The 22,988-nt window shown below is 41.2% G+C and overlaps 1 protein-coding gene and 1 long non-coding RNA gene across 3 annotated transcripts in view; one reads left to right on the top strand and one right to left on the bottom strand.

The window, feature by feature from the left end:
* Nucleotides 1–359: 359 nt before the first annotated feature.
* Gosr2 (golgi SNAP receptor complex member 2) lies at nucleotides 360–20,162 on the bottom strand. Of its 2 annotated transcripts, none has more exons than XM_003465906.4 (6): nucleotides 20,035–20,162; nucleotides 11,278–11,342; nucleotides 9,179–9,287; nucleotides 8,211–8,343; nucleotides 5,475–5,615; nucleotides 360–2,411 (listed from the first exon to the last, which is right to left on the bottom strand). In XM_003465906.4, the coding sequence occupies exons 1-6, from the start codon at nucleotides 20,061–20,063 to the stop codon at nucleotides 2,250–2,252; spliced, it is 639 nt and encodes a 212-aa protein (XP_003465954.1). In that variant the 5' UTR covers nucleotides 20,064–20,162; the 3' UTR covers nucleotides 360–2,249. The 2 variants fall into 2 exon arrangements, with proteins under 2 accessions (XP_003465954.1, XP_063098611.1); XM_063242541.1 differs by having other exon boundaries at nucleotides 20,020–20,038.
* The window catches only part of LOC134474440 (uncharacterized), a 28,086-nt gene continuing 25,164 nt past the window's right edge, over nucleotides 20,067–22,988 (top strand). The window contains exon 1 of the long non-coding RNA XR_010045328.1: nucleotides 20,067–20,173. This is a non-coding gene — a long non-coding RNA (uncharacterized LOC134474440). The remainder of the gene's footprint in view (nucleotides 20,174–22,988) is intronic.

Genomic DNA, 22,988 nt, shown 5'->3' with positions numbered 1-22,988 from the left:
GTTTGGCTTTTCTTAAAGTGGGCACTCCTGTAACACACACGCCGTAATAAACATATTCCAGGTTTCTCCTTGCAGCCCATCTATTTCAAACCGCTACAAGCATGCCAACTCTTACACCAGGTGGCAGAGGCTACCTGCTTAGGTTTTCAGTCAGCTCCACCTACAAACTCATCTCACCTCCCCTAGAGGGCGCTCCTCTCCTGGCCTACTTGAGATAGCTGCACTGTGGCACTCAACCGCCACTGTTTCTCACAGGGCACTGTATGCAAATGAGGGTGGACAGGTGACAACAACTGCCTCTGTCCTTGGGTCTCCAGATGCATGGCTTGTTTCCTAGCCCCAGGTAGTAAAGATCCACACAATGTTCATAAATTTTATTCCAAAGTAGGGCAAACTGGCTTTGAAAAGGCAGCATGAAGGTTCAAGGCTAATGATCACTATAAAGGCAAGTGTGGAAACAAACACTACCAAAAGATGTCCTATCAGCCAAAGGACAGGCGACTGGAGAAGATGCTGCCTCCCAGAGTTCAAGTCCAATGTCTCAGCTGTGACTTCGCACCTTCCTCCGAAGTGTACCGTATGGGAGGATCCTCAAGTTTCCAGGGAACAGGGCAGCCAAGTCTGTACAGTCTAAAAGTCCATTCTCCACCTTTCCAAGACCTCTGTTAGGTGAAACGAAAACTTCAGATGGTGGCTTATTCAAAGTGAGATTTAGTTTTGAAGGTGTTACAGTTCGTCTGTTCCCACTCTAGACCCCTGTTTTCATTCTGTAGATTTGTCAATCTTTTCTAAAATGGGCCAAGATGCTTTCTTCCTGGAAACCTAAGGCTCTTGTTTGGTCCAAATTAGGAGCAACAGATATCCTATCTGACCAGAGGTGTGAAATTAATACCCAGGAAACTCATGTTAAAAACTGTGACAATTAAGGAAATCCACCAGAGGGGGAACTCTGTCACAGATGTGCCTGAAAAGAACAATAATGCTACAGAAACAGGTAAGGGAGGTAGAATGGAATACATACAATAAAGAGGAAGAAAATTCAAGGAAAAAGGAATAAAACATGGGTAGTAAGTGGGATAAGGCAATCAAAGGTAAGGTTAATACTGACCAGGTTTTCAATTCTTCTAGGAAACTTAGTGTCATTTTGTCTTGCCATGAGTCTACTATCATGAACAAATGACCAGGTCTCGCCAGTACTTTGATTAATCACATTTGATTTGATTTCCGAGATTGACTGACTTTATAATAAACTCTGCAATGCAGTGGGTACTGGTATGGCCTTGACCCACAGCAGCGCTGAAGATGAACAGTCTTGGTCCCTGCAAACCTTATAAGGACATACACACCTGGAACATCTACAGGGTACCCTACTCTGGCTGAGCAGAACAGGGGCTTGGCTGGCAGCTGCTAATGTATTTCAAGTGAAAGAGAGGCAAAAATTAAAGAGCTGTTAGAGATGAGATTATAACTGACAGACCGCTTACCTCTGCTCACTGCTACTTTCTAATGCATCTAAAGCCAAGAGTCAACCATTTCACTAACAACTGGAAAAAAAATCAGTAACTCAGGCCCCTTGTCTCCAGCCTGAGTACTCCTAGGGACTACTCTGCCTCACTGCAGGAAGCACAAACACCTAGCAACTGTGGTGTGGAAAAGCTTACATGTTATCAGCAACAGCTTCCTGTCCCTGCTTCCCCTGGGTAGCTGCTTCCAGGGAAGGATGACAAGTGTCAGCAGTTAGTCATCTATGTGTCATTTTTTGAGGAGAAGGGGTGGAGAGGGTGTCAAGAAGAAAGCGTATGAATCAACCTACAGTGGGCACAAGAAAACAAGGCTTCTTTCCTCTCTGTTCACTTGTACTCCCGCTGACCCACTAGAAGCTGCAAAGGCCAGATGATGACAGTGTGGACAGTCCCACATACAAGGTTCCACTGTAGCAGCCTCCCAGGGTGTGGACACCAGCTGTGTGGCTAAAGCCACCGAAGTCATCCCTTCTTTCCCTTGGTGAGTAAACTGAGATGTTTTTATTTCTCAGGACCACATATCTTGGTGGCACTAGCTCTCCCTCCACGACGTCAGGAAAAACAGGTTTGAAACTGGATCACAATCACTCCTGAGTGGTATTCACAGTTAAGGTGGGCGTACATTTCAAAAGGCGGCCTCTGGACAGCCCTCTTTGCTCTCTCGCACACATACACTCACAAACTCTCACTCGTGGGAATGTCGTCCAGCTACTGGGCATGGCTGGCTCATGTCAGGTACTGAACCACAAGGAACATGACTACACAGGTGAGGAGCATTCCGCCGATCATCAAATACTTGTCCTGGAAAGCCCGCTTTTCAATGAGGCGCATCACTGTGTTGGACAAGCCCAGCATGTTGGCAATGTCAAGAATCTTCTTCTGAGTCCCCTGGGGAAGATGAGAAGATAAAAATAATGATCAATCTGCCTGGCCAAAGATGGATAAAGGTCATAATAAACTGAGGCTTTACTAATGGACAATCTCTTGTTCTTGGTCATAAAGAAAGCAATATCTCCAAGAAGCAGACTCATTCTCCTATGGTCAGTTGGTACCTCCACAATGCGAAAGAAAAACAAAAATGTTTTTCCAGACAGTGCTGGAACCACTAGCTATGTAATAAATTATCATATATACATTAAACATACACATGTATATTTGATATAGTGTAAAAATGTACCTTGATTTCACATTCTATATAAAAATTAACTTGCGATGGGTCATAAGAATAAATGTAAAAGCAAAACTATAATAAAGCTGAAAAAACCCCATGATATCTAAAAACTGGAAACAATGCCAGCCTCTATCAACCAGTGGATAGATATACAAATTATATTATCTGCTCAATGGAATAGTGCTTGGCAATAAAAAGACCTCATCACCATATGTAACCAAAAACGTAACAACATGAATGAACCTTAAAAACATTAGTGGAAGAAACCACAGAGAAACTAGTAGTAGGAAATATAATTATGCAAAATTCAGTAACAGGTAAAACTGATTTATAGTGAGAAAAATTAAAACAGTGGTTGCCTCAGTAGATAGCCCATATGACTGCAATGAGGCAAAAGGATCTTTCAGAAACAATGCAAATGTCTGTAATTTGAAAGAAATATGAGTAAACAGCTAGCTGCTTTTATCAAAATTCACTGAAATGTACAAATAAGATCTAAACACTTCACTGTAATATAACTAGGACTCAATAACAAATTTAAATGTAGACTTTTAAATTAAGGAAAAAATATTTTAAAAACTCTTCTTTGGTTGCCTAGCTCCAATAATCCTTGATATTAACCTGTTCACTTTGTAGAGTAGAACCTTCAGAGATTTTATTGTGTGCAAATGTGTGTGTGGATCAAAGTCCGTATTTACAAGAGGATTTGGAGTGGGAAAAAAAAGGAAAGACAGAACACGACAAACACAATCAATGACTTAAAAGCCCTTACAGAAATGTCACTTGCTACCACCAAGAGGATTCTCAAACAGCACAAATCATGCAGCCTTTCCTTTCTTAAACCTAATTTTAAAAAGCACATTCAATTTCTTATAAAGTAACACGTATAAATAAAGACAGGACAGACCACATCCACTATACTTGAATAGATGGATCTACCTATAGCCCCACATTCATTTTCCTGCCAAAGACACATTAACCAGTAACAGAGAAGAGGCCAGGGAAGCAAGAGTAACAGGAGGCATAGTGGACAAGGACTTAGAACCAACATTCTGCTCTGACAAGGACCAACAAGTTTTATCAAGGGCTGGGGATGTGGCTCAGTGGCAGATCACTTTCCCAGCATTCTTATCCCTGGGTTCCATACCCAGCATAACACAAAAATGTGAGGTGTGCATGCATAGGTATTACAAGTCAAACTTGTCAGAGGAGACCAAAAAGATGCTTCTTTCCCATGACAATGAAAATGAGACTTGCTATCAACCTTGTCTAGTTCTGAACACATAGGTTACTTCATCATATAAGGTTTAAAGATCAGGCTCCTAAAACCACATGAAAGTGGCCACTGAATTTCAAAAAATATATCTATCTTTAACCACAAATTAGTCCAAATCGTGGTGCTTTTTTTTTTTTCTTTTTTATCATTACCAGGAATCGAACTCACGACTGCCTGCTTGCAAGGCAGGCGCTTATGCTACTGAGCTAAATCCCCAGCCCCTGAAATCGTGGTACTTTAGCCTACTTCCTTCACACTCTCTCTTGTATTCCTTTCAAATTGTTTAGGCAGAAAAATTCCCTGACAGGGACAGGTGGAGGGAATCAAGAAACAAAAGGTAGGTAGCAGGAGGTGAGCCCGAAACCTTGAGGCTAAACCCCCAACCACCCAGACAGAATTCCAAGCACTCCATCCCTCAGAGAAGTACGTGATGCCACACTTCAGCAGACAGCTAACATTTTCTTTAGCAGTAACTCTAACTCTAACTGCTGTTCTTTGGTGTGACACGGAGTCTTGTCCTGAAAAGGTGACACATTTTCTGAGATATGGAAAAGGAGAACAGCAGTTCTTTACAGAGAGGGCAGGCCTGTCAGTGTGTGTCTGTCTACAGCAGGTGGCTGTTCTGCAAGACGAACACCCAACATTCCTCTGAAACGCTGCAGCTGTCAGCAGGAAGCCAGCATCACCAAAGCTTGCCCGATCCTCTCCCTGGTAAAGATGGCACAGACTGTTAAGAAATGTGCCAGAGTCTTGTGAAACTGACTGGTTCAATGGATCCAAAAAAAACTAAGATAAAGCTCACGCTCCTAAGTGACTATTTCTCACAGTTAAGTGGCTAGGAGTGCTTCATTCCAGGGCCCACACCCTGATAATAGGCAGAGCCCACACCCCATTAGCTACCGGGGCTGATTCAGGAAAAGGGCTGAGGCCAAAACATCCCCACTGACATCACAGTCTGCAGTGTTTCTGTAAACCACTCCCAGGGGTCAGAGTTTTAGCAGTGGCATGGGTCAGGGCTTCTGGGAATACCTGCAGCTGCAGAGAAGAGCAGAATCACTGGAAAGCACCATTGTACGCTTTATAGGTTACCTACTACAGTGTGAAGTCAGCCTTGGGAACCCCCTCTGAGGATTCAAGGCAGCTCACAGCTGGAACTCTAAGGAAAAACCACCTAGACTGTAACTACACTGTCAGTACAAAAGCTGATCCTTTAGAAATTCTCAGCCTACTACTGGTTCCTCAGTCAACTTCATGAAGGTTCAGTACAGAAGGAAAGACTTGATACCAAGAGAGGCCATTTGATGGGTTATTTCAAGCAGTGGCAAAGGAAATTTGGTTACTTTGGGGCTTATAAAACTTCATCCTCAACACAAGGGATCACAAACTCAAGGGCTCTGTCTCATCAAAATTTGGGGACATGTAATCAAAATATAGAACAGGTTCTAAACTGTTGTGTGAGGTTAAAACAAGAGGCTTTCTCCCTGTTCACTAGTAGGGACCATACCTTCAAAGTCAGCCTCTGGGCCCTCAGTCCCTCCAGGATACTGTGGCCGCCTCCAATGAGGTCATCCATGCCGTGGTGAATGTTGTGCAGGGAGGAGTTAAACTGCAGGGACTCATCCATTGGTATGGTGGTGTCAGAGTCCTATGGAAAGAACACAGGCACTTTATTGACGTGGCCTCCTCAGCAGCTCCTGGGGTCCCACCATACCTGACTGCTCTGCCATTTGGCCAAGGCCAAGTCCGAACAGCCAGACAGAATGATGCCAGAGTCACAGAATACAACAGGGAAGAAAAAGCAAAGCAATGGTATGCGGAGGCCTCCATTCACCAAGAAGCGGTTTCCTCAGGATTATCACTGTCCAAATGAATTCCACTATAGTAGTATCATTAATTTCTGCCTCTGTATCACTTCCTCATTTAAGAAAAACTATTCCTTCAAGATTTCACTGAGTTTTTCCTAAAGCCTTTCTCTGATTAGTTGCCAAGATAACTGTTCCAAACGTTCCTTTACTTGGCTTTCTCTTAATGCAGTATTACATGTTTGCTTTATTTTTTCACTATTTTATCTATAGCTTATCCCTCTAATTAGATTGAGATTAAGGATCAAAGCAATCAAGTTTTCTACTGAGACCTGATTATGTGAACAATGGGAATATACTTCTTAATGGGAAACAGAAGTTTGCTAAGAAACAAAGGGGGAAAAAAGAATACAGGTTGAATACACCTTATCTGAAATACTTGAGACTAGAAGTATCTCAGATTTCGGAGGAGTTCAGATTTTAGGATATTAGCAAAGACTTTACCAGTGGAATATCCTTGATTTGAAAATTCAAAATATTGGTTTGGATTCTGACGTATTCTGGATTGTGGACTTTCAGACTTAAGGATGCCCCACCTGTACTAATCAAGTATTTCACAAGCCACTTCACAGGCTCATCGGGACACACTCAATCCTCACTCTAGGAGGCAGTGACTCTAATTATCCCCATTTTTACAGATGAACACACTGGAAGTCAGGAAGAAAGAATAACTTAGCCAAGATTATATAGCTGGTAAGAGATCTAGGAGGGCAAGAACCCCAGTACTGAGTGCAGGCCTGCTGCTAATCGCAGTGTAGAGAGAAGCCAGTCCTGGTGCGGACAGGAGCAAGTTGTCACAGTGCGACTGCTCTCTCCTATCGAGCAACGCTGCTTTTACCACTTGGTCCCCAATTTCCATTGGCACCAAGAGCTTTAATAATTTTAATCATCCCTGTTAACACTGGCCTGGTAGAGCAAAGAGTGATGTTCGCTAATTTTCAGACACTTTCTACTCTCTCAGCACCTTAGTGTTCTACATACTGCTAAGGCTTAGTGGGTCAAAAGACACCTGTGCTTGAAAAAAACAAAAGGTAAGCATTATTGAATCTTTTCATAAACAAATCTTTCTTTCTTTCCCACTAATAGGCCAGTGTCTCTCAGAAAAATATATCATAGCCATTATATAGCCTCACTTGAGACAAGAAGCAATAATTGAGTTCATTCCTAGTATGGAAAAAAAGACAAAGAAACAAAATAATCTTGAACCATTATCCTTTGCCTAAAAAATGCTTGAATGCAACAATATAACTATCAAAAATCCACACCCTTTTTTTTTGGTATTGGAGAATGAATCCAGGGCTTTGTACTTCACCCCTGCTCCCACACCACTGACCTCCCAGCTTTGAGGCCAGGTCTCACCAAGTTATGTAGCCTGGACTAACTTGCAGTTCTCCTGCCTTAGTATCCCACAGTGCTGGAATGACAGGCGTGCACCACCACACCCAGTCCTGTAAATATTTTAGTATCTCTCATAGTACACTAAATTTTTGAACTGTTAATTGTTGTGACTTGACTGTTTCCTCTGGAGAAACAAAAACTATGTAGACCCATTTTGACATATTTAGAAAAATTTACTGCAATGCATGGCTGGAGTAACAAGAGTTAAAATACCTGCAAAGTGGAAAATGATAGGAATTCTAATGACAGGCTTAAAAAACTGACATCTCTCTAGAAAATAAACCCCTCAATAAGAAACAAAATATAAAACCTCCCAAACCATTACATTTACTGGAGCATATTACACAGGACACAGAAAAAGGCCAGTACATTCTATAGTCATCCATGTTTGGGGAATGATCCTATTGATATTAAGGGGCTAGGACAATGGTTTCCAAGAAATCAAACATGAAAGCTAAACAAGCCATTTTCAAACAGACTCAAGTCAAGCAGGTCATCTAACACTAAACCTCTGTTAACAAATTCCTCCAAATTGCTGCCCAGACCAGAGGCAAAAACATTTTAATGCATTTGACACTGGAACCACACACATACACAGCACAATGGCAATTGCCTGGAGGCAGCTTTGAAATGTGCCTTCTCTACAAATGATCTAAGTTCTAATCATCTGTCTCCATCGGATCACAAAAACATTTCGACCATGTGAACTTCCACCTTTCTGCACTGGACAGTCAAATTAGGTTATTTTCACTCTGCCTTTCCTTCAATTTAACTATGTTCTCTTCAGGTTTCTTGATAGGAAAACAAACCCGTCTCAGTCTGCTCTCAGTGGTAATGCACAAAGGCCCTTGTCATTTCCACCTGGTCTCATCAGTCTGTTTCACACCACATCCCAACTGCCCAAAAAGATGAAGCTCAGCGACCTGAGCTGAGTCCAGTGATCTCTCAAATGCCCACCAACCTTACCAGGCCTGGCTTACGTTAGTGGTGAAGGTCCGAGATAGAAGCTCCTCTCGCTGTCTCTCCTGTTGCTCCCTGGCATAGCGCCGATGCTGGAAGTTTCTAAGAGCCGTCTGCAGATGCTGGGCATCATACTTTAACTGGTCTACTCGACTGCAATTAATGGAGAGAGAAATTAAATTCCAGGAACCTAAGGGGGCACAATTAAGAGGCAGCGAGGCTTTGTATTCAGGAGAGGATATCTTTCCTTACCTCTCCACTCAGCAAGTATGATGTAGCTCAGTGATGTTCAAAGTAAAGAAGTAGACTTATGCTAGCACATAAGATTCCAGCAGCTTTATTTAAATATGTACTGGGGCTGGGGATTTAGCTCAGTGGCATAAGCACCTGCCTTGCAAGCAGGTGATCGTGAGTTCGATCCTGGTACCGATAAAAAAAAAAAAAAGATCTCTGGAAGCCCAAGGGCATCTTTGAGGTAAAGTATCAGTGAGGGTCTATGAAACTTTGGGAGCAGGGGCTGGGAGTGGAGGTGTTGAAGGTGTTTTCATTTTAATTTCATGGTACAGTATCAAACATCAAATCAGTATTTCATTATAAATAGATTGATGGAAGTAATTATTTAAGAATACAGCTTCATTTCAACACAAGAAGAACCTAATGAGACCCAAATAACAGAGCCATGCTGCCTGCCAGCATTAGATTTTAAGAAGCCAAGGGTCTGGTCAGAAAAAGAAACAGCGGCGCAAAATTTCAAAACACATCAAAGAAGGAAGGAATCACACATTTATGGGCTAAAAAAATCTCTCTGGCTTTTGATTTTGAGGGTTATCACTCATAGAACTGTACCCTGTTGGAGAAGACTTTACGGTTTCAGTGCTATGTTTTAGCACATACATGGAATCTTGGAACATTGTATGGCCTCCCCTGAGGGAAAGGCCTGTCTCGATGGGCCAAGGATATCAGAACCATGTCAAAGGTTAGCACTCACAGTTTGGCATTCTGTCTCTTATTAGGAGGCTCCTTGCTGGACAAAATCTCCAGGCGTTCTAGTCGGCTGAATACCTGGTCTATGCTTGCTTGTATTTCCTTTTCTACTACTGTATAAAAGAAAAAAAAAAAACAATAATTGCTGGAAAAGAGATAATGAACTTAAATTAGGATGATAAACCTATTTTTCCATATACAATAAACTAAAAAATACCTATTTCAAAAGGAGAAAAACATATACAAATCAAGGCATACTATGTTGTTTATATACATATTTGATACATATAAGATATGATAAAAACACATTTAAATTGTCTAAGTTTACTGCAGTAAAAGGCACACTGCCATTCACCTTCCTCAAAATATTCCTGCTCCTATCAAATACACTTATCCCACCACTCTTGCCACTTTCTGAAGCAGTCTGGAAGTCTTTTTTCATAAATGCCTTTAGTTTAGATGTTGTGGCTATCTTAATATCCTGAATCAATTCAAACTATTTCCCTTTCATGGTCATTTTCATTTTGGGGAAGAGCAAGAAGTTGCCTAGTGTCAGAGCTGGTGAATGAGGATAACAACACACTCATATTTTTACAAGCCTGCCTTTTCACTGGATGGCACTCGGCAGCCGCAGTCGTTATATTTCTTGATCATGCCTCCTGAAGACATGAACGATAACTTTTAGAACTGCTTCAGAAAGTGGCAAGAACAACAGTGTGTGTTCAAAGTGAGGGAGAATATTTTGAGGGGGACTAAACGCCCCGTGTCTTTTACTGCAACTAATTTTTTAAAAACTTAAATGCTCATATATTTTTTGATCATCCTTTGTGTGTGTATACAGTACCTACATATTTCAATTTTTTATAAGCTGTAGAATAAATCTATAGAAATGGATTTTCTACTTTTAATCTTTTTCCTTCAAGATTGGTCTTAAATATGGACGATAAACACCGCGTAAAAAGGAATGCCACTTGAATTTCCTACAGATGTAAGGTTAAAAATAAAAAGCACAAAGGAAAGGAAAATTCACATGGAAACATACAGAGCAGTGTTTCTTGAAAGCGTTCTATAACAATGAGTGGGCTGAACTGTTAGGATTCCCTGAAATTGACTATCATTAAGAAAGGCCCAGGAAAGAATCCACAGAGGTAAAGATATGATAATGTTCATTTTCCATTATTTCCTTTGATGAGACAGTCAAAATGACTTTTTCCACTTCGAATCATTTAACAATGAGACTGTTGGAAGGACAAAGTTCAATGGACAGAAATGGAAGCACACACAAAAGAAAACATCTTAGCTGCTGCTTGTCTCACCAAGAAGTGACAGCAGTAGCACTACCCCTTCCCAGGTCTTCACACTTACAGTAAAAATATGCTGTTTAAAGTAGGATGCCAGGGCCAGCTCAGTAGCAAAGTGCCCGCTTGGTAAATGCAAGGTCATGAGTTTGATCCCCAGTATCAAACAAACAAACAAAAAACCCATCAGGATGCCAAGGGAGACTGGGGCAAGAGATTCTTTGGGAACTGTGGGGAGAGAGGAAAAAAATGCATAAACAGGCATAGCATGAGCCAGGCAGTAAAGTGATGAGCTCTCTGGGAGTCTGCATGGCTGACTGAAAAAGGGGCCTTTTCTTGGGATTAAAAAAAAAAAAAAAAACCAACCTCAATTCTCAAAAAGAAATCATGGTGTGGGAACTAACCTAATTAATATTGCTATTCATTTCTGAATAATCCTCCTAAAAAGCCAGAGTTCTCAGCTCAGAAATGGCCAGTACCAGTTAAACATCTCTGAACTTTTATGGAGCGCATTCCTCTAAAGACTAGTTAATTAGATTAAGACAGATGGGGAACGGACCTTCATTCCTATAGGGCCATGTCAGGTTGAGTGGAAGGGTAATGGGGGATAAGACTTGTGGGACTCCAAAAGGCACAATCAGGGAAATCAGTGACTTTGCCATAGGGTTTTTCTTTCTACCCTAACAACAAAACTCATTCCGTGCTAAATCATCAAGCCCCTGAGGCAGAACGCAGTCAGGAAACCCAGCCCATCAGCCCCGTGTCATCAGAGAAAGGACTTTAGTCCCCATAGTTAATTACTCACAGTGCAGAGCCTGCTTGTCTGCTGTCTCCAGGCGTCCCATGTGAGACTGGACCTCATGGACCTGCCTACCAGAGGACGAGAGAGGACATGAGTGAGACAGGGATAATCAAGAGGGCTTCAGTCAGGAAAGATAATTCTTCTGATGCCAGCATGTAACTGATTTAAACTGACAGCCAAGCTGAACTGTAAAATTTGTATGTGGGGCTTTAGGCCACACATTTTGGCATGCTTTCTGACATGCGAATTTCTAATATGTGAATGCTAATACTAATAACAGTGATAAGTAGCACTTAGTGCTTGCTGTATCTAAAACACTGCTAAGTCAATAACCCTGTGAGTAAAGCTCTATCATTGTCTTCATTCTATAAATAAGACAACTGAAACCCTTAAAGGTTATGTAACTTGTTCAAGGTCAGACAGAAAGTGATAAACTCACCCAGATCCAGCCAATCCCACCCTCTGTTCTATGACCCAGTGTGCTAAGCTCTGGTCTGGACTACAAAGAGTCAAAGGGCAAGGGAGATATAATCCTTGTCCTTGAGAAACAATGTAATTAGGAATGACAGGCTGGATAGACATGAAAAAGCCCTGAGAAGATTTACGAGAAAACCAATACATATAAGCATAAACAAATAGAAAGCTGAGGAGCTATGCACAGTGGCGTGAGGAAAAGGCAAACAAACAGACTAGCTAGCCGGCCAAGAAGGCATAAGCTGGCAAGTCTGTGGGTGGAGGCAGTTCTGAGCATCGCTCTGAAGAAGGGAGACACAACTCAGTGAAGGAAGGTATGAAGGAATTGCTACCTGAAGAAAAGGCCTGCAAGGCATGTCACGCAGATTATAAGCAGACTGGTCCACTTGCAGGTGAGTCAGTTAAGAGAGTAGTACAGAATGAGACATGAGTTCGAGGAAGCCACACAGAGGAAGGCCCTAAAAGATAGGAATCTCCTGTTTGGTAAACATTTTCCCCTGGTAATAAAAGGTAAGTGCTATCTCATCTGGAAATGTAACATGGGTTGCAGACATCAGGCCCCAGAGCACTCTGAAGGTTTCCCAGTGCCGGGCCAACAGTACCTTCGAACCCTTCTGAGGGGTCCCATTATTAATCCTTAATATATTGCTTATGCTAGCCCCAAATCTGCCGCCTGGTGCTTAAGTCTCTTCACAGTAGAGCCCACATGGAAGGGCCTCATCCCTAAGGCTAGAGAGAAAAGTCAGCAATCCTCCTTCACTATGCGCACTGCAGAGCGTGACCATAAATCCACCAATGCTAGCCAAGAGTCCAAATCGGGCTTAGCTCACCTCTAGTTTTTTCCAAGGCTTCCAGAACCTAAGTCATCTACGGACTTCCACAGTATGCCTAGGCAAGCCTTGTAATCCTGAGAGGTAACTAGAAATCACTACCAGAGTCTCCGGATTAGAAGGTTGCTTCAGGAAGGTAGTCAGTCCAAGGTATTTCAGAATCAGGGATGTGGAGATGTGGAAACAGATACAGGATGCAACTTGAGGTAAACACCTCAGGGAATGTCTGCACTAGGGTAACCATATGAGTAACTATAGAAAACTGGAAGTAACATGATGGATAGAAGAACTAAGGTTTTACTGAAGTCCTTGATGTAGGCAGTGAGATAAATCTGCAACAGTGACTTAAGCAAATCACAAAGTTGGTGGCAGGGACAACAAGGTGGGTGGACATGACAACAAAACACAGCCAACTCTGAGGAAATAGGTAGAGGGATGATTTGTTTTGCCTGCTATTAACATTTATTACAAAAGCCGTAATTAAAACAATAGTGGTGGCAGTGCAGAGAACAAAGGACAAAGCTAGACAAACTCTAATCCCCAGACTCAGAAGAATTTTCAGAAGCAGTCTTATATTTTGGGAACTTTAACCTAAATCAGTTGAGAGAAAATGGATTCCAGGGTATTTGTAGTTCAATAGTAGTGTTTGCTTAGCATGTGCGAGGTCCTGGATTTTATCAGTACCTAAGAAGAGGAAGAGTAGGGGGTGGGATGTGAAGAAGAGGAGGAGGAAGAAGAGAGGGAGGAAGAAAATGAGTTACAACAAATGCTGACAGTTCATTTTGTTGTTCACATGGAAAAAAGACACTTCACTAGGCACACCAAAAAAAACTCAAAATGGTTTAAAACCTAAATGTGCTGGATGCATGCCTGTAATCCCTGACACATGCCTATAATCCCAGCATTTGAGAGGCTGAGGCAGGAGGCTTGCCACAAATTCGAGGCCAGCACAAGCTGCACAATGAGTTCAAAGTCAGCCTGGACTACAAAGCAAGATCCTGTCTCAAAACAAAAACAAAAACAACCTTCTCCAAAACCCACTATATATGAAAAGCAATGTTTTCAAACTTTCTGAAGAATACAGGTATGAATAAATGACCCTGAGTTAAAGGAGTTTTGTTTTGATGAGACAGGGTCTCATTCTGTAGTGCAGGCTGGCCTTACACTATTAGCTCAGCCTGACCTTGACTTCAAAGCAATCCTGTCTCAGCCTCCCAATGCAGAAGGATTCTGCACCCATCGCAGAAGGATTTCTGCACAGAACACCCATCACAGAAGGATTTCTTATACTAAACCCCAAACCACCTCCCCAAAACCTACAAATCACAAAGAAAAGGACTGACAAACATGACTATATTAAAACAAAACATTTTTTTGTACCACAGGCACCATGAAGCAAAAAATAAAAAAGATGACAGACTGCAAGATACCTAGAGCAAACACAGGACTGACGTCAAGAATACATCAATGAAAAACTGTTAAGTCAAACGTAACAATTATTTAAATGGACAAAGGGCAAATGACAGAAAATAAAACCCATGTGATCAATAAATATGGAAAGAGATATTTGACCTATAGGTAACTCAGGAAAACACAAATTAAAATCAATGAGTTCATAGCACTCCTATCAGAATGACAAACAGGGGCTGGAGGTTTAGCTTAGTGGCGTTAGCACCTGCCTGGCAAGCCGGAGGTTGTGAGCTCAATTCCCGGTCCAAAAAAAAGAATGACAAACAGTTAAAAGTTTAAGAACATAGGCAGAGGGCTGGGGATTTAGCTCAGCGGCATGGCATAAGTGCCTGCCTTGCAAGCAGGTAGTCGTGAGTTCGATCCCTGGTACTGATAAAAAGGAAAAAGGCAAAAAAAAAAAAAAAAAAAAGAACACAGGCAGTAACATGAATGTGAGGAAGCTAGACCTCTCTAACCTGGCTGGCAGGATTATAAACTGGTAAAACAGTTTAACGGGCTTTTGATTAGATCTAGTAGAATCAATATGCATCTATCATATGGCCCAGGATTTCATTTCTAATAGTATTTCCTAGAGATTCTGGTAGATATGAAGAAGACAGCCTCAAAGTATTTCCATATCGGCCCACAACTCAGCACCCATAATTCTGAAATCCAAAAAGTTCTGAAAAATCAAGATTTTGTAAGTCTGTTGCAAACTAATTAGGTGGTGAAAACTGACCAGATATGAAATTGTGGTTTTTGTATTCCACACAGTAAAAAATTTCCCTGCAACTTCTCATGTATCCTCTACTGCCCTTATGCTGAGGATGTTACATTACATAACAGTGTATACAATGTATTTCTTTCCTAAAAGCTAAAAGAATGCTGAATTTCATAGCAGTTTTTCCTTAAGGATTTCAGGTAAAGGACTGTACATATATAGCAAAAAATAAATAGTGGTAAGAATCCAAGTGTTCATCAAGAAGGAAATTAACAACTCAGCAGTTTAATTAAACTGTAAGGCTGTTTAAATCAGAGAGCTAGATCTACTCATATCTGTTTTTTTGGTACCGGGGATTGAACTCATGACCTTGCGCTTGCAAGGCACATGCTTATGCCACTGAGCTAAATCCCCAGCCCAGATCTACTCATATCAACAAGGAAAATAAGAATCTTTATAGTAAGACAGTATTGAGTAAAAAAAAAAAAACCCAGTAGTGTATATCAGTATCATGTTGGTACATTAAACACACAAACAGTAGTATAGATTGCTTGTAGATAGGGAGAATAAAATCAGACAGGAAAGTCTGAGACAAGGTTATGAGGAAGAGAACAGGTACAAGAGCTTTTAATCCAATTCTGTGTCTAAATCAACAGTCTGAAGCGGGTGTATTAATAATGAGTCCTAACATATGGGTTGCTACTATTTTTATGTTTGCAATATTTCACAAATAACTAACTATACTAGGCCGCCCTCCAGGTGTTAGGAGCCAAGGGTTGGCCAGGTAATGCCGTACATCTGTAACGTGAGCTACGAAGGAAGCTGAGGCAACAACTGCAGGCGGCAGGCTAGCCCAGGCAATTCAACAGATCCCGTCTCAAACACAACAGCTAGAAAGGGCTGAGGAAGTAGCTGGGGGGCCCTGGGTTCAAACGCCAGCCAGCACTTGAGAGAAAGAGGACCATTACTCACATATTCAATAAATAAGCAGGCTACACTATCAGTGGCCTCTGGGAAGTGAAACTGTGGGTACGTGGACGTGGGGAAAGTGATACATGGAGGGTGCTATAGTAATTTCATGTTGATTTCAAGAGGCACTGTAGTTTCTCATGATATTGTGTGATCAATATGGCTTCATGATACTGATTGAGGGACTTGTGGAGGGCTAAACAACTATACCCAAGGGGTAATACAAAGAATTCCTAGAATTCCACCACAGGGCTGCCACTGACTTTGTTTTGTTAAAAATTTTTACAAAATGATTGTATGCACAAGAAGTTCATATAGGTCTTTGTGCTATATTAAGTGTTTAGGATGTTCTATGATAAAACACTTTTTAATTAGAAGAGTAAGATAACTTTGTCAGGGATGAAAAACACTGTCTTTAAATTAATGTTGAAGTCAAGTGCACAAACATGGACTAACAATTCTGGAAGCCACATGTTAAAGAAACAGGTTTTCCACAATAAACGATGAACAGGACTGTTGGGGAAGAGTCTGGAACTCAGAATTGTCCAAAGAGCTTATGAAACCAAGTCTCTGGGAAAAAGAAGGAACAAATCCACTAGAATAGGGCAGCTGACAGAGTTGACATATTAGGAGGAGAAATCAGTTTATTTCTTGTTGCTGCTTCTTAAAGGAGTCCAAGAGCCACAATGTACACATTTTAAGATGACAGATTTCAACTTCACATAAAAAAACAAAACAAAACGGCAGGGGAAAAGTCCTTACATGTTTAAACACAAAAACATGGATTGTCTTGGGTCTTACAAAGGTCTTCACAATCAAAGTCAAGGTTGGAGTAAATCCTGTAGTTTCCTTTAAGTCTTAAGATTCTATGAGAACAGTAGGAGAGACGATAGTAATACCCTGAAAACAGTAATACCCTAGCTTTGTATTGCTATTTCTTAAGTTGAAAAGGATAAACCTTAAGTAACTGCTGGAAAACATTACTGACTTCCCCCATTCAATTTCTATTTGTTTTGGATTTGGAAGGCGGGGCAGGCACCCAGAATCAAACTCAGGACCTCATGCTTGCCAGGCAGGCACTGATGCCACTGAGCTAAATCTCTGGCCCCCTTTGCTTTGAATCAATTAGAGAAAATATAGCCAATAACATGATTCCAAATTTTGTATTTCTTTTTGTCTTTTTCCTTTTTATCGGTACCAGGGATCAAACTCAGGACTGCCTGCTTGCAAGGCAGGCGCTTATGCCACTGAGCTAAATCCCCAGCCCCAAATTTTGTATTTCACGTTGTGAATAAATGCAAACACCACAACAAATATGAATCAGCCAGTGGAAACTACAAAATGTCTATAATGAGAAAACAGTTTCAAACTGAAATTGGAATTCAGGTAACCCACTTAGAGCTGACAAGGAACAGGTGCTACACAACATGACCTGGGAGCACAGAAATAAGAAAATCTTAGCCCTGTTTAGCATGAGATCCACTGTGAGCTTGGGTGACAATATAGCCAAGTAAAGAACTAGTAGAAGTAAACAAAGGGAACTACTGCCACTTTTAAAAATGGCTCACAGAAGATACAAGGATTTTACCCATCCACCTCCACTAAGCATGACTATGTATGCATGTGTCTCAACATAAACAGTTTAGAAGTTAAAGGATTTAAATTATGTACAAGTTAAGGAACAATGAGCAAGTCATTCTATTCCTTGGTGCCTCTATCCCAACTGTAAAAGAGGCATACTAATTTAACAATACTTAAAAAAAACCTACAGAACCCAATGCATTATGAAAATGCTGTGTAACCTACACAGCCTTATGTAATTTTCCTGATGTTTTTACATTATTCAAAAGTAGTAAGTCCCATCTGGTCATTTTCACATTTAGCTTTTACCTCATGAAGGGGAAAAAAATGAAAAGGAAAAACTGGTTTTGAGATTACAGTGTTTTAGTTTTGGTTTTTTGAGACAGGGTCTCCCTAGGTAGTTTAGGCTGGCTTTGAATTCACTATGCAGCATCCCAGGGTGGTCTGGAACTCACAGCAACCCTCTTGTCTCAGCCTCCCAAGTGCTGGAATTACAGGCATGTGCCACCAGGCCTGGCAGAGATACAGTTCTTGAAATCAGCTGTTCATTAAAGTCACCTGGAAGGCTTTTTCAATACAGTTTCTTGTGTCTCAGAACTACGAAGGAACTCTAAGGGACAGGATAAGCGACTGATTCCGGACTACACAAGGAAGTTACCTGGGCACCTTTATAATCATTGAGATCTCAAAAACAGAAGCCTACTTGCTCCTCTGTAAAGTTCACCTTAATGAAATATTTCTTAAGCACAAATGTTTGCTTTTCATTTATTCATTGTTCAGATAGTTCAGACGTTTTCAAAATATATTACACTTGCAGCGGGTTTGGTGGTACACACCTGTAATCTCAGCACACAGGTGGGTGAAGCCGGAGAATCACCAGGTCTTGGACATCAGCCTGGGCTACAATAGTTACATTTAAGACCAGCCTAAACTACCTAGTGAGAACTTGTCTCAAAAAGTCAAAGGAAAAAAAAGAAGACACATTGCTTTAAAGTGTTGACTAAATGTACTTTCATGAACACAGCATGAGATAATCACAAATTGGGTTCAAAATCCTGATAAAATTAATATGCTTGATTACTGTGTCAATTCAGCAACAGATTAGCTTCAAGGGACTAAGTCCACTATGCCTTATTATAAAAGATCAGCACTTTCTCAGTAACATGAGCATAACTTTGTTTCATTACTTTTCCAAATAACCCAGAATATTTTAAAAAGCCCTTTCGTAAAATTCTTATATATGAATAGAGCTCCTAGGATAAAAGCAACCTGTGTCATTACAAAGTAGTTACTTCACTGCACCCACTCAAATCAAACATTTCCTCACCAAAGTAAAAGAGAAACTCTTTAAGTTTAGGAAATGAAAGCATAAAGAGAGTCAGCTGATTCCTGTCTGATTCCTAGCTCCTCAAAGCATTTCTTTTGTTGAGAATTCAATACAGAGGCTGAGTACTTATTTTATTCTATTTCCAAACCTGAGGAGTGTGTTCGTAAAGCGTTTTCATCAGGTAAAAACTACAGCATACATCTGAAAGCTCTTAAAACAGATTAGGTAAAGGTATAGACCTCAAAAAATTGAAAGCAGAGACTAAAAAAGATAAAGGTACATTCGTAACAGCATTATTCTCAATAGTTAAAAGGTGGAACTAACCCATGTCCATCAACAGATGAATGGATAGCATGTAGTCTATAACATACAATGGAGTATTACTCAGGCATTAAAAAGAATGAAATTTTGATACATGCAATAACACAGACAAACCCCTTAAAAACATTATGCTGACAGAAATATGCCAAAAATAAAATGCCAAATATTGGATAATTCCACTTACATAAGGTATCTAGAAAGGGTAAATTCAGAGTTAGGAAATAGAACAAAAATTATCAGGCGTTCTGGATAGAAGGAATGGGACATTACTTCTTAGTAACTACTGAGTTTTGGTTTGGAGTGATGGAAAAATTCTAGAAATGAATAGTGGTGATGTGAACCGTGAATATAGAGGTGATGTGAGCTCTGAATATACATGTCATTGAATCACACACTTAAAACGACAAACTATTTGTGTATTTTGCTATAGTAAAAAGTAAACATTTTTCAAACAACAGGATACGAACGGCTCCCTATTACCATATCCGACTATCGCACACAATTCACAAAGTTCCCAAATTGCAAAGCAATATGAATAAAGGACACATCAAGGAATTTAATTCATGAGAAGCTAAAGCAAAACTCGATTTCCTTAAAGATAACCTGTAGCCAATTATAAGAATACTGAATGCAATCTGCGTAAGTTTCTTTGTGCCATAAAAACGTGGCCCATATGTCAAATCTGAATAAAAATACTTTTCCTACGTCCCTAGACTCGCCAACAAAATTCAACTATGGGCAGAAGCGACGACTCCTACTTGGCTCTTCTCACAAATTCTATCAAGCTGGAGCAGTGAGTTACCAGATGATGGCCAAAGTACTGCAATCTGCAAGTGCTACTTTCCCTTTACCTAGTCTACTGTGAGTGCAGGTAACCAGGGCTTGCAAACCCGAAAAGCTATCTGGCCTAACACCTCCACGCCCGAGGCCGGACCCTTGGTCCGCAGCCTACCTAGGCACAGGGCCAGCATTTGAGAATTTACCAGTGGCCACCGGCGGAAAGGGGGGGCCTCCGAACTGACAGACCCAAAACCAGGGAGTAGTCTTGCCTCGCCTAGACCCCTCCCGCTCACCGACGCTGCCCTCACTTGTTCGTTTGCTGGTACAACGGCTCCATATCGCCAGCCCGCGGCAGTAATTCTGACCTCCTTGGAACACGTCGTCACAGTCTGGCTTCCGGCTTCCGGCTTCCGGCTTCCGGTTTCAGGACCCTCCCTCCCAGGCCCGGTAGGTTCCCGCGGGCGCGCCTTACTGCGGTGATTGGGAAATCAGAAAGGGAACAAGAACAAAAACAGGGAAGGGAAGATTAAGTGGAGCTACCTGCGCAGCTCACAGGGAGTGATAGGAGGATGTAGGTATTTGCAGAAGCCTTGCTTCAGGATTGAGTCAGGTATTGGATAGGACAGTCGCGGGGTACTAGCGTGGGGTCCTCAGAGCAGCGTTACCCGAGAACTACTGTCAGCTGTGGATCTAAAGTCACGCACTTTACAGCTTTGCTGTCTCCAGTTTGTTCGCTCGATAGCCCGCCGGTCTCATCACTCCTTTTCAGATTTGACCCGTCCAATAAACCTATACCGAATGAGGAAATCCTGCCCACCAAAAATGTGTATATACAAAGTAGTATTCTGAAAGATAGGAAATGCCAAGACTCAAAAAGTGTGTTGTTTTTGGGAAAAAATTCGAGAAAGACTTGAAGGACGTAGCATTTGAGTTGGCGCTTGAAAGTACTCGGACCCTTCTGACTCCCCATAGACCCACTGTGTCTCCATCCTTGCAGTTTTATCTGCAGATCCGAGGGAGGAGATGTGCCTCTCCCTAACAAGTTAATGCTTCTATTTTCCTGTATCCTGGTGACCTCACATTTTTGTATCTCACCCGTGTACATTCTTTCTCTAAGTTTTTCCACGTATTCTCATATTCATTGAACATCGACTTTGTGCTATGCACACATTTCAGGAAGTCTTTTGGGAAGGTTAATCATACCCACAAGTGAAATTATCAAGTAACATATAAGCCACTATTGACACAGTACAAAAAAGGGTTTATGGACTAAATAGCCTATGAATAGAACTTTCAAGCATCGATAAAATATTTTGTTTTTTCTTTTTCCTTTTTGAGACAGGGTTTCACTATGCAGTTCAGGCTGACCTTGAACTTACTTTATAGCCCTGGTAAAGTTTTGGCTGGACTTGATGGCACATGCCTGTGATCCCAGCACTCAGGAGGCTGAGGAAGGAGGATTGCCATGAGTTCAACGCCAGCCTGGGCTACATAGTGAGTTCAAAGCTAGCCAGAACTATATAGCAAGAACCTGCCTCAAAACAAACTCCCCCCAAAAATCAAGAAAGTTTTAATAGTGCTGCATAACATATTAATCACTCTGTGTCTCTTGTATTGGCCTGGTAGAAAAGGAGGGTATTTGGAGCAGAAGGAATATGTCAAGTACAGGGAAAAAGTGAGGAAGAATTGGATCTTTGATGACTGCTATTAAAAGGAGTCTAGAGCCAGATCATGGGGACCCTTAAATGTCATGTTTAGTATATTTTATTTGTAATTTTTTTTTCTTGTAGATAGTTTGAAGCCATCAGAGGTTGGATAGAAACAAATTTCTCAAACAAAATGCCTGCAACTTTCTTTTGGTTCTCAGAGCATCTCCATGCAGTGGGAAAGACAGATTAACAAACTGAAACCCAGAAGATTTCTCTACCTCGCAGTCTCTTAGCCTTCTTGCCTGTGCTTATGCCTTCTTGTAAACAGGCTAGAACTCCACCCCTCCATCTTAATGCACTTTTATTTTCTATCTCATTTCTTTTTCTTTTATGGCTAAATCATTTGGATAATTGATCCATACTGTTAGCATCTATAGATGCCTTGGCCTCCAACCTCGCCTTCATTGTACTAGAACAGTTTTCCAGGCTTATCAGAGCCCACCTGGCTTATTCCAGTGGTGGCCTTTCATGGATCATCCTACAATGAATGTTCATTGAGCTCATAGTGTGTATTAAGCACAATGCAAGGGCCGAGGTAGGAAGCTGAGTAAAACACCATCTTGCCACCGCAGTTCCTTAATGTATTATAAAGAAATTTTTTACATAGATGAGTATAATACTCAGTGTGGGTTACAGCTAATTGGGAATTGTGAGATGATAGAGAAGGACATTTAGCCTTGTTTGGGGATTCCAGAGGGATACAAAGAGATAATACTTGAACTGACTCTTGAAAAATAGACCCAGTGGGGAGAGCAGCTCAGCAGAGGGGAAAGACATAAGCAAAAGTAGAGATTTCGTTTTTTAGGTGGTGGAGGATCATTGAAGAATTTCATCTTTGTAGTCACATGAGCAGATTTATATTTCAGGCAGGTCGCTCCAGCTACAATTCAATGGATACCATGGTTGGAGGGGGAATTGGATAATGGACTGTTTTACTAGTATTTTATTGATGAGGGATGCTCTGAGAAATTTGTATGTCTGGCTACTTGTCTATATATTTATCTTGGGAGGTCTGACTCTAGGATTTGTGGGACCCCCCGACATAATTTTGAAGGCCTTGGCTTTTCAGAACTTGCATATATCCATTTATGTAGCTCTTCTTGTCCAGGCCCGCATGCTATTTATTTAGAGCAGTTTATATCATTACTCATGAAGCTGCATTATCTTTCACTGTCCGTGGCTTACATGCTTTGTTAATGATGACATTAATGGCACATTTTGCCCAGAGGAAAACATGAGTAAAAATTCACCATTCAGAATTTTATAGTGTAAGTGTGCACAAATACATAATGTCTTTCCTTGGTGTGTGTGTGTGTGTGTGTGTGTGTGTGTGTGTGTGTATTTTACTGGAGTACTGTGGCCTTCACACTGGACTACATCTACAACCCATTTCTTAATTTTTTATTTTGAGACAGTCTCACTAAGTTACTAAGTTGCCCAGACCAAGTTTAGACTTTTAATCCTCCTGCCTCCTCCCAGAGTGCTGGAATTACAGGTGTACACCACCACGACAGGCTTTCTCTTGAATTTCTTAGCCCTTAATCACTGTACTC

The sequence above is a fragment of the Cavia porcellus genome, unplaced genomic scaffold (assembly GCF_034190915.1).
Source record: "Cavia porcellus strain 051 isolate PalLab524CR breed Dunkin Hartley unplaced genomic scaffold, mCavPor4.1 scaffold_32, whole genome shotgun sequence".
NCBI classification, from domain to species: domain Eukaryota; kingdom Metazoa; phylum Chordata; class Mammalia; order Rodentia; family Caviidae; genus Cavia; species Cavia porcellus.
The sequence above is the reverse complement of the archived record's forward strand: the minus strand, read 5'-3'. Positions and strand labels throughout refer to the sequence as shown.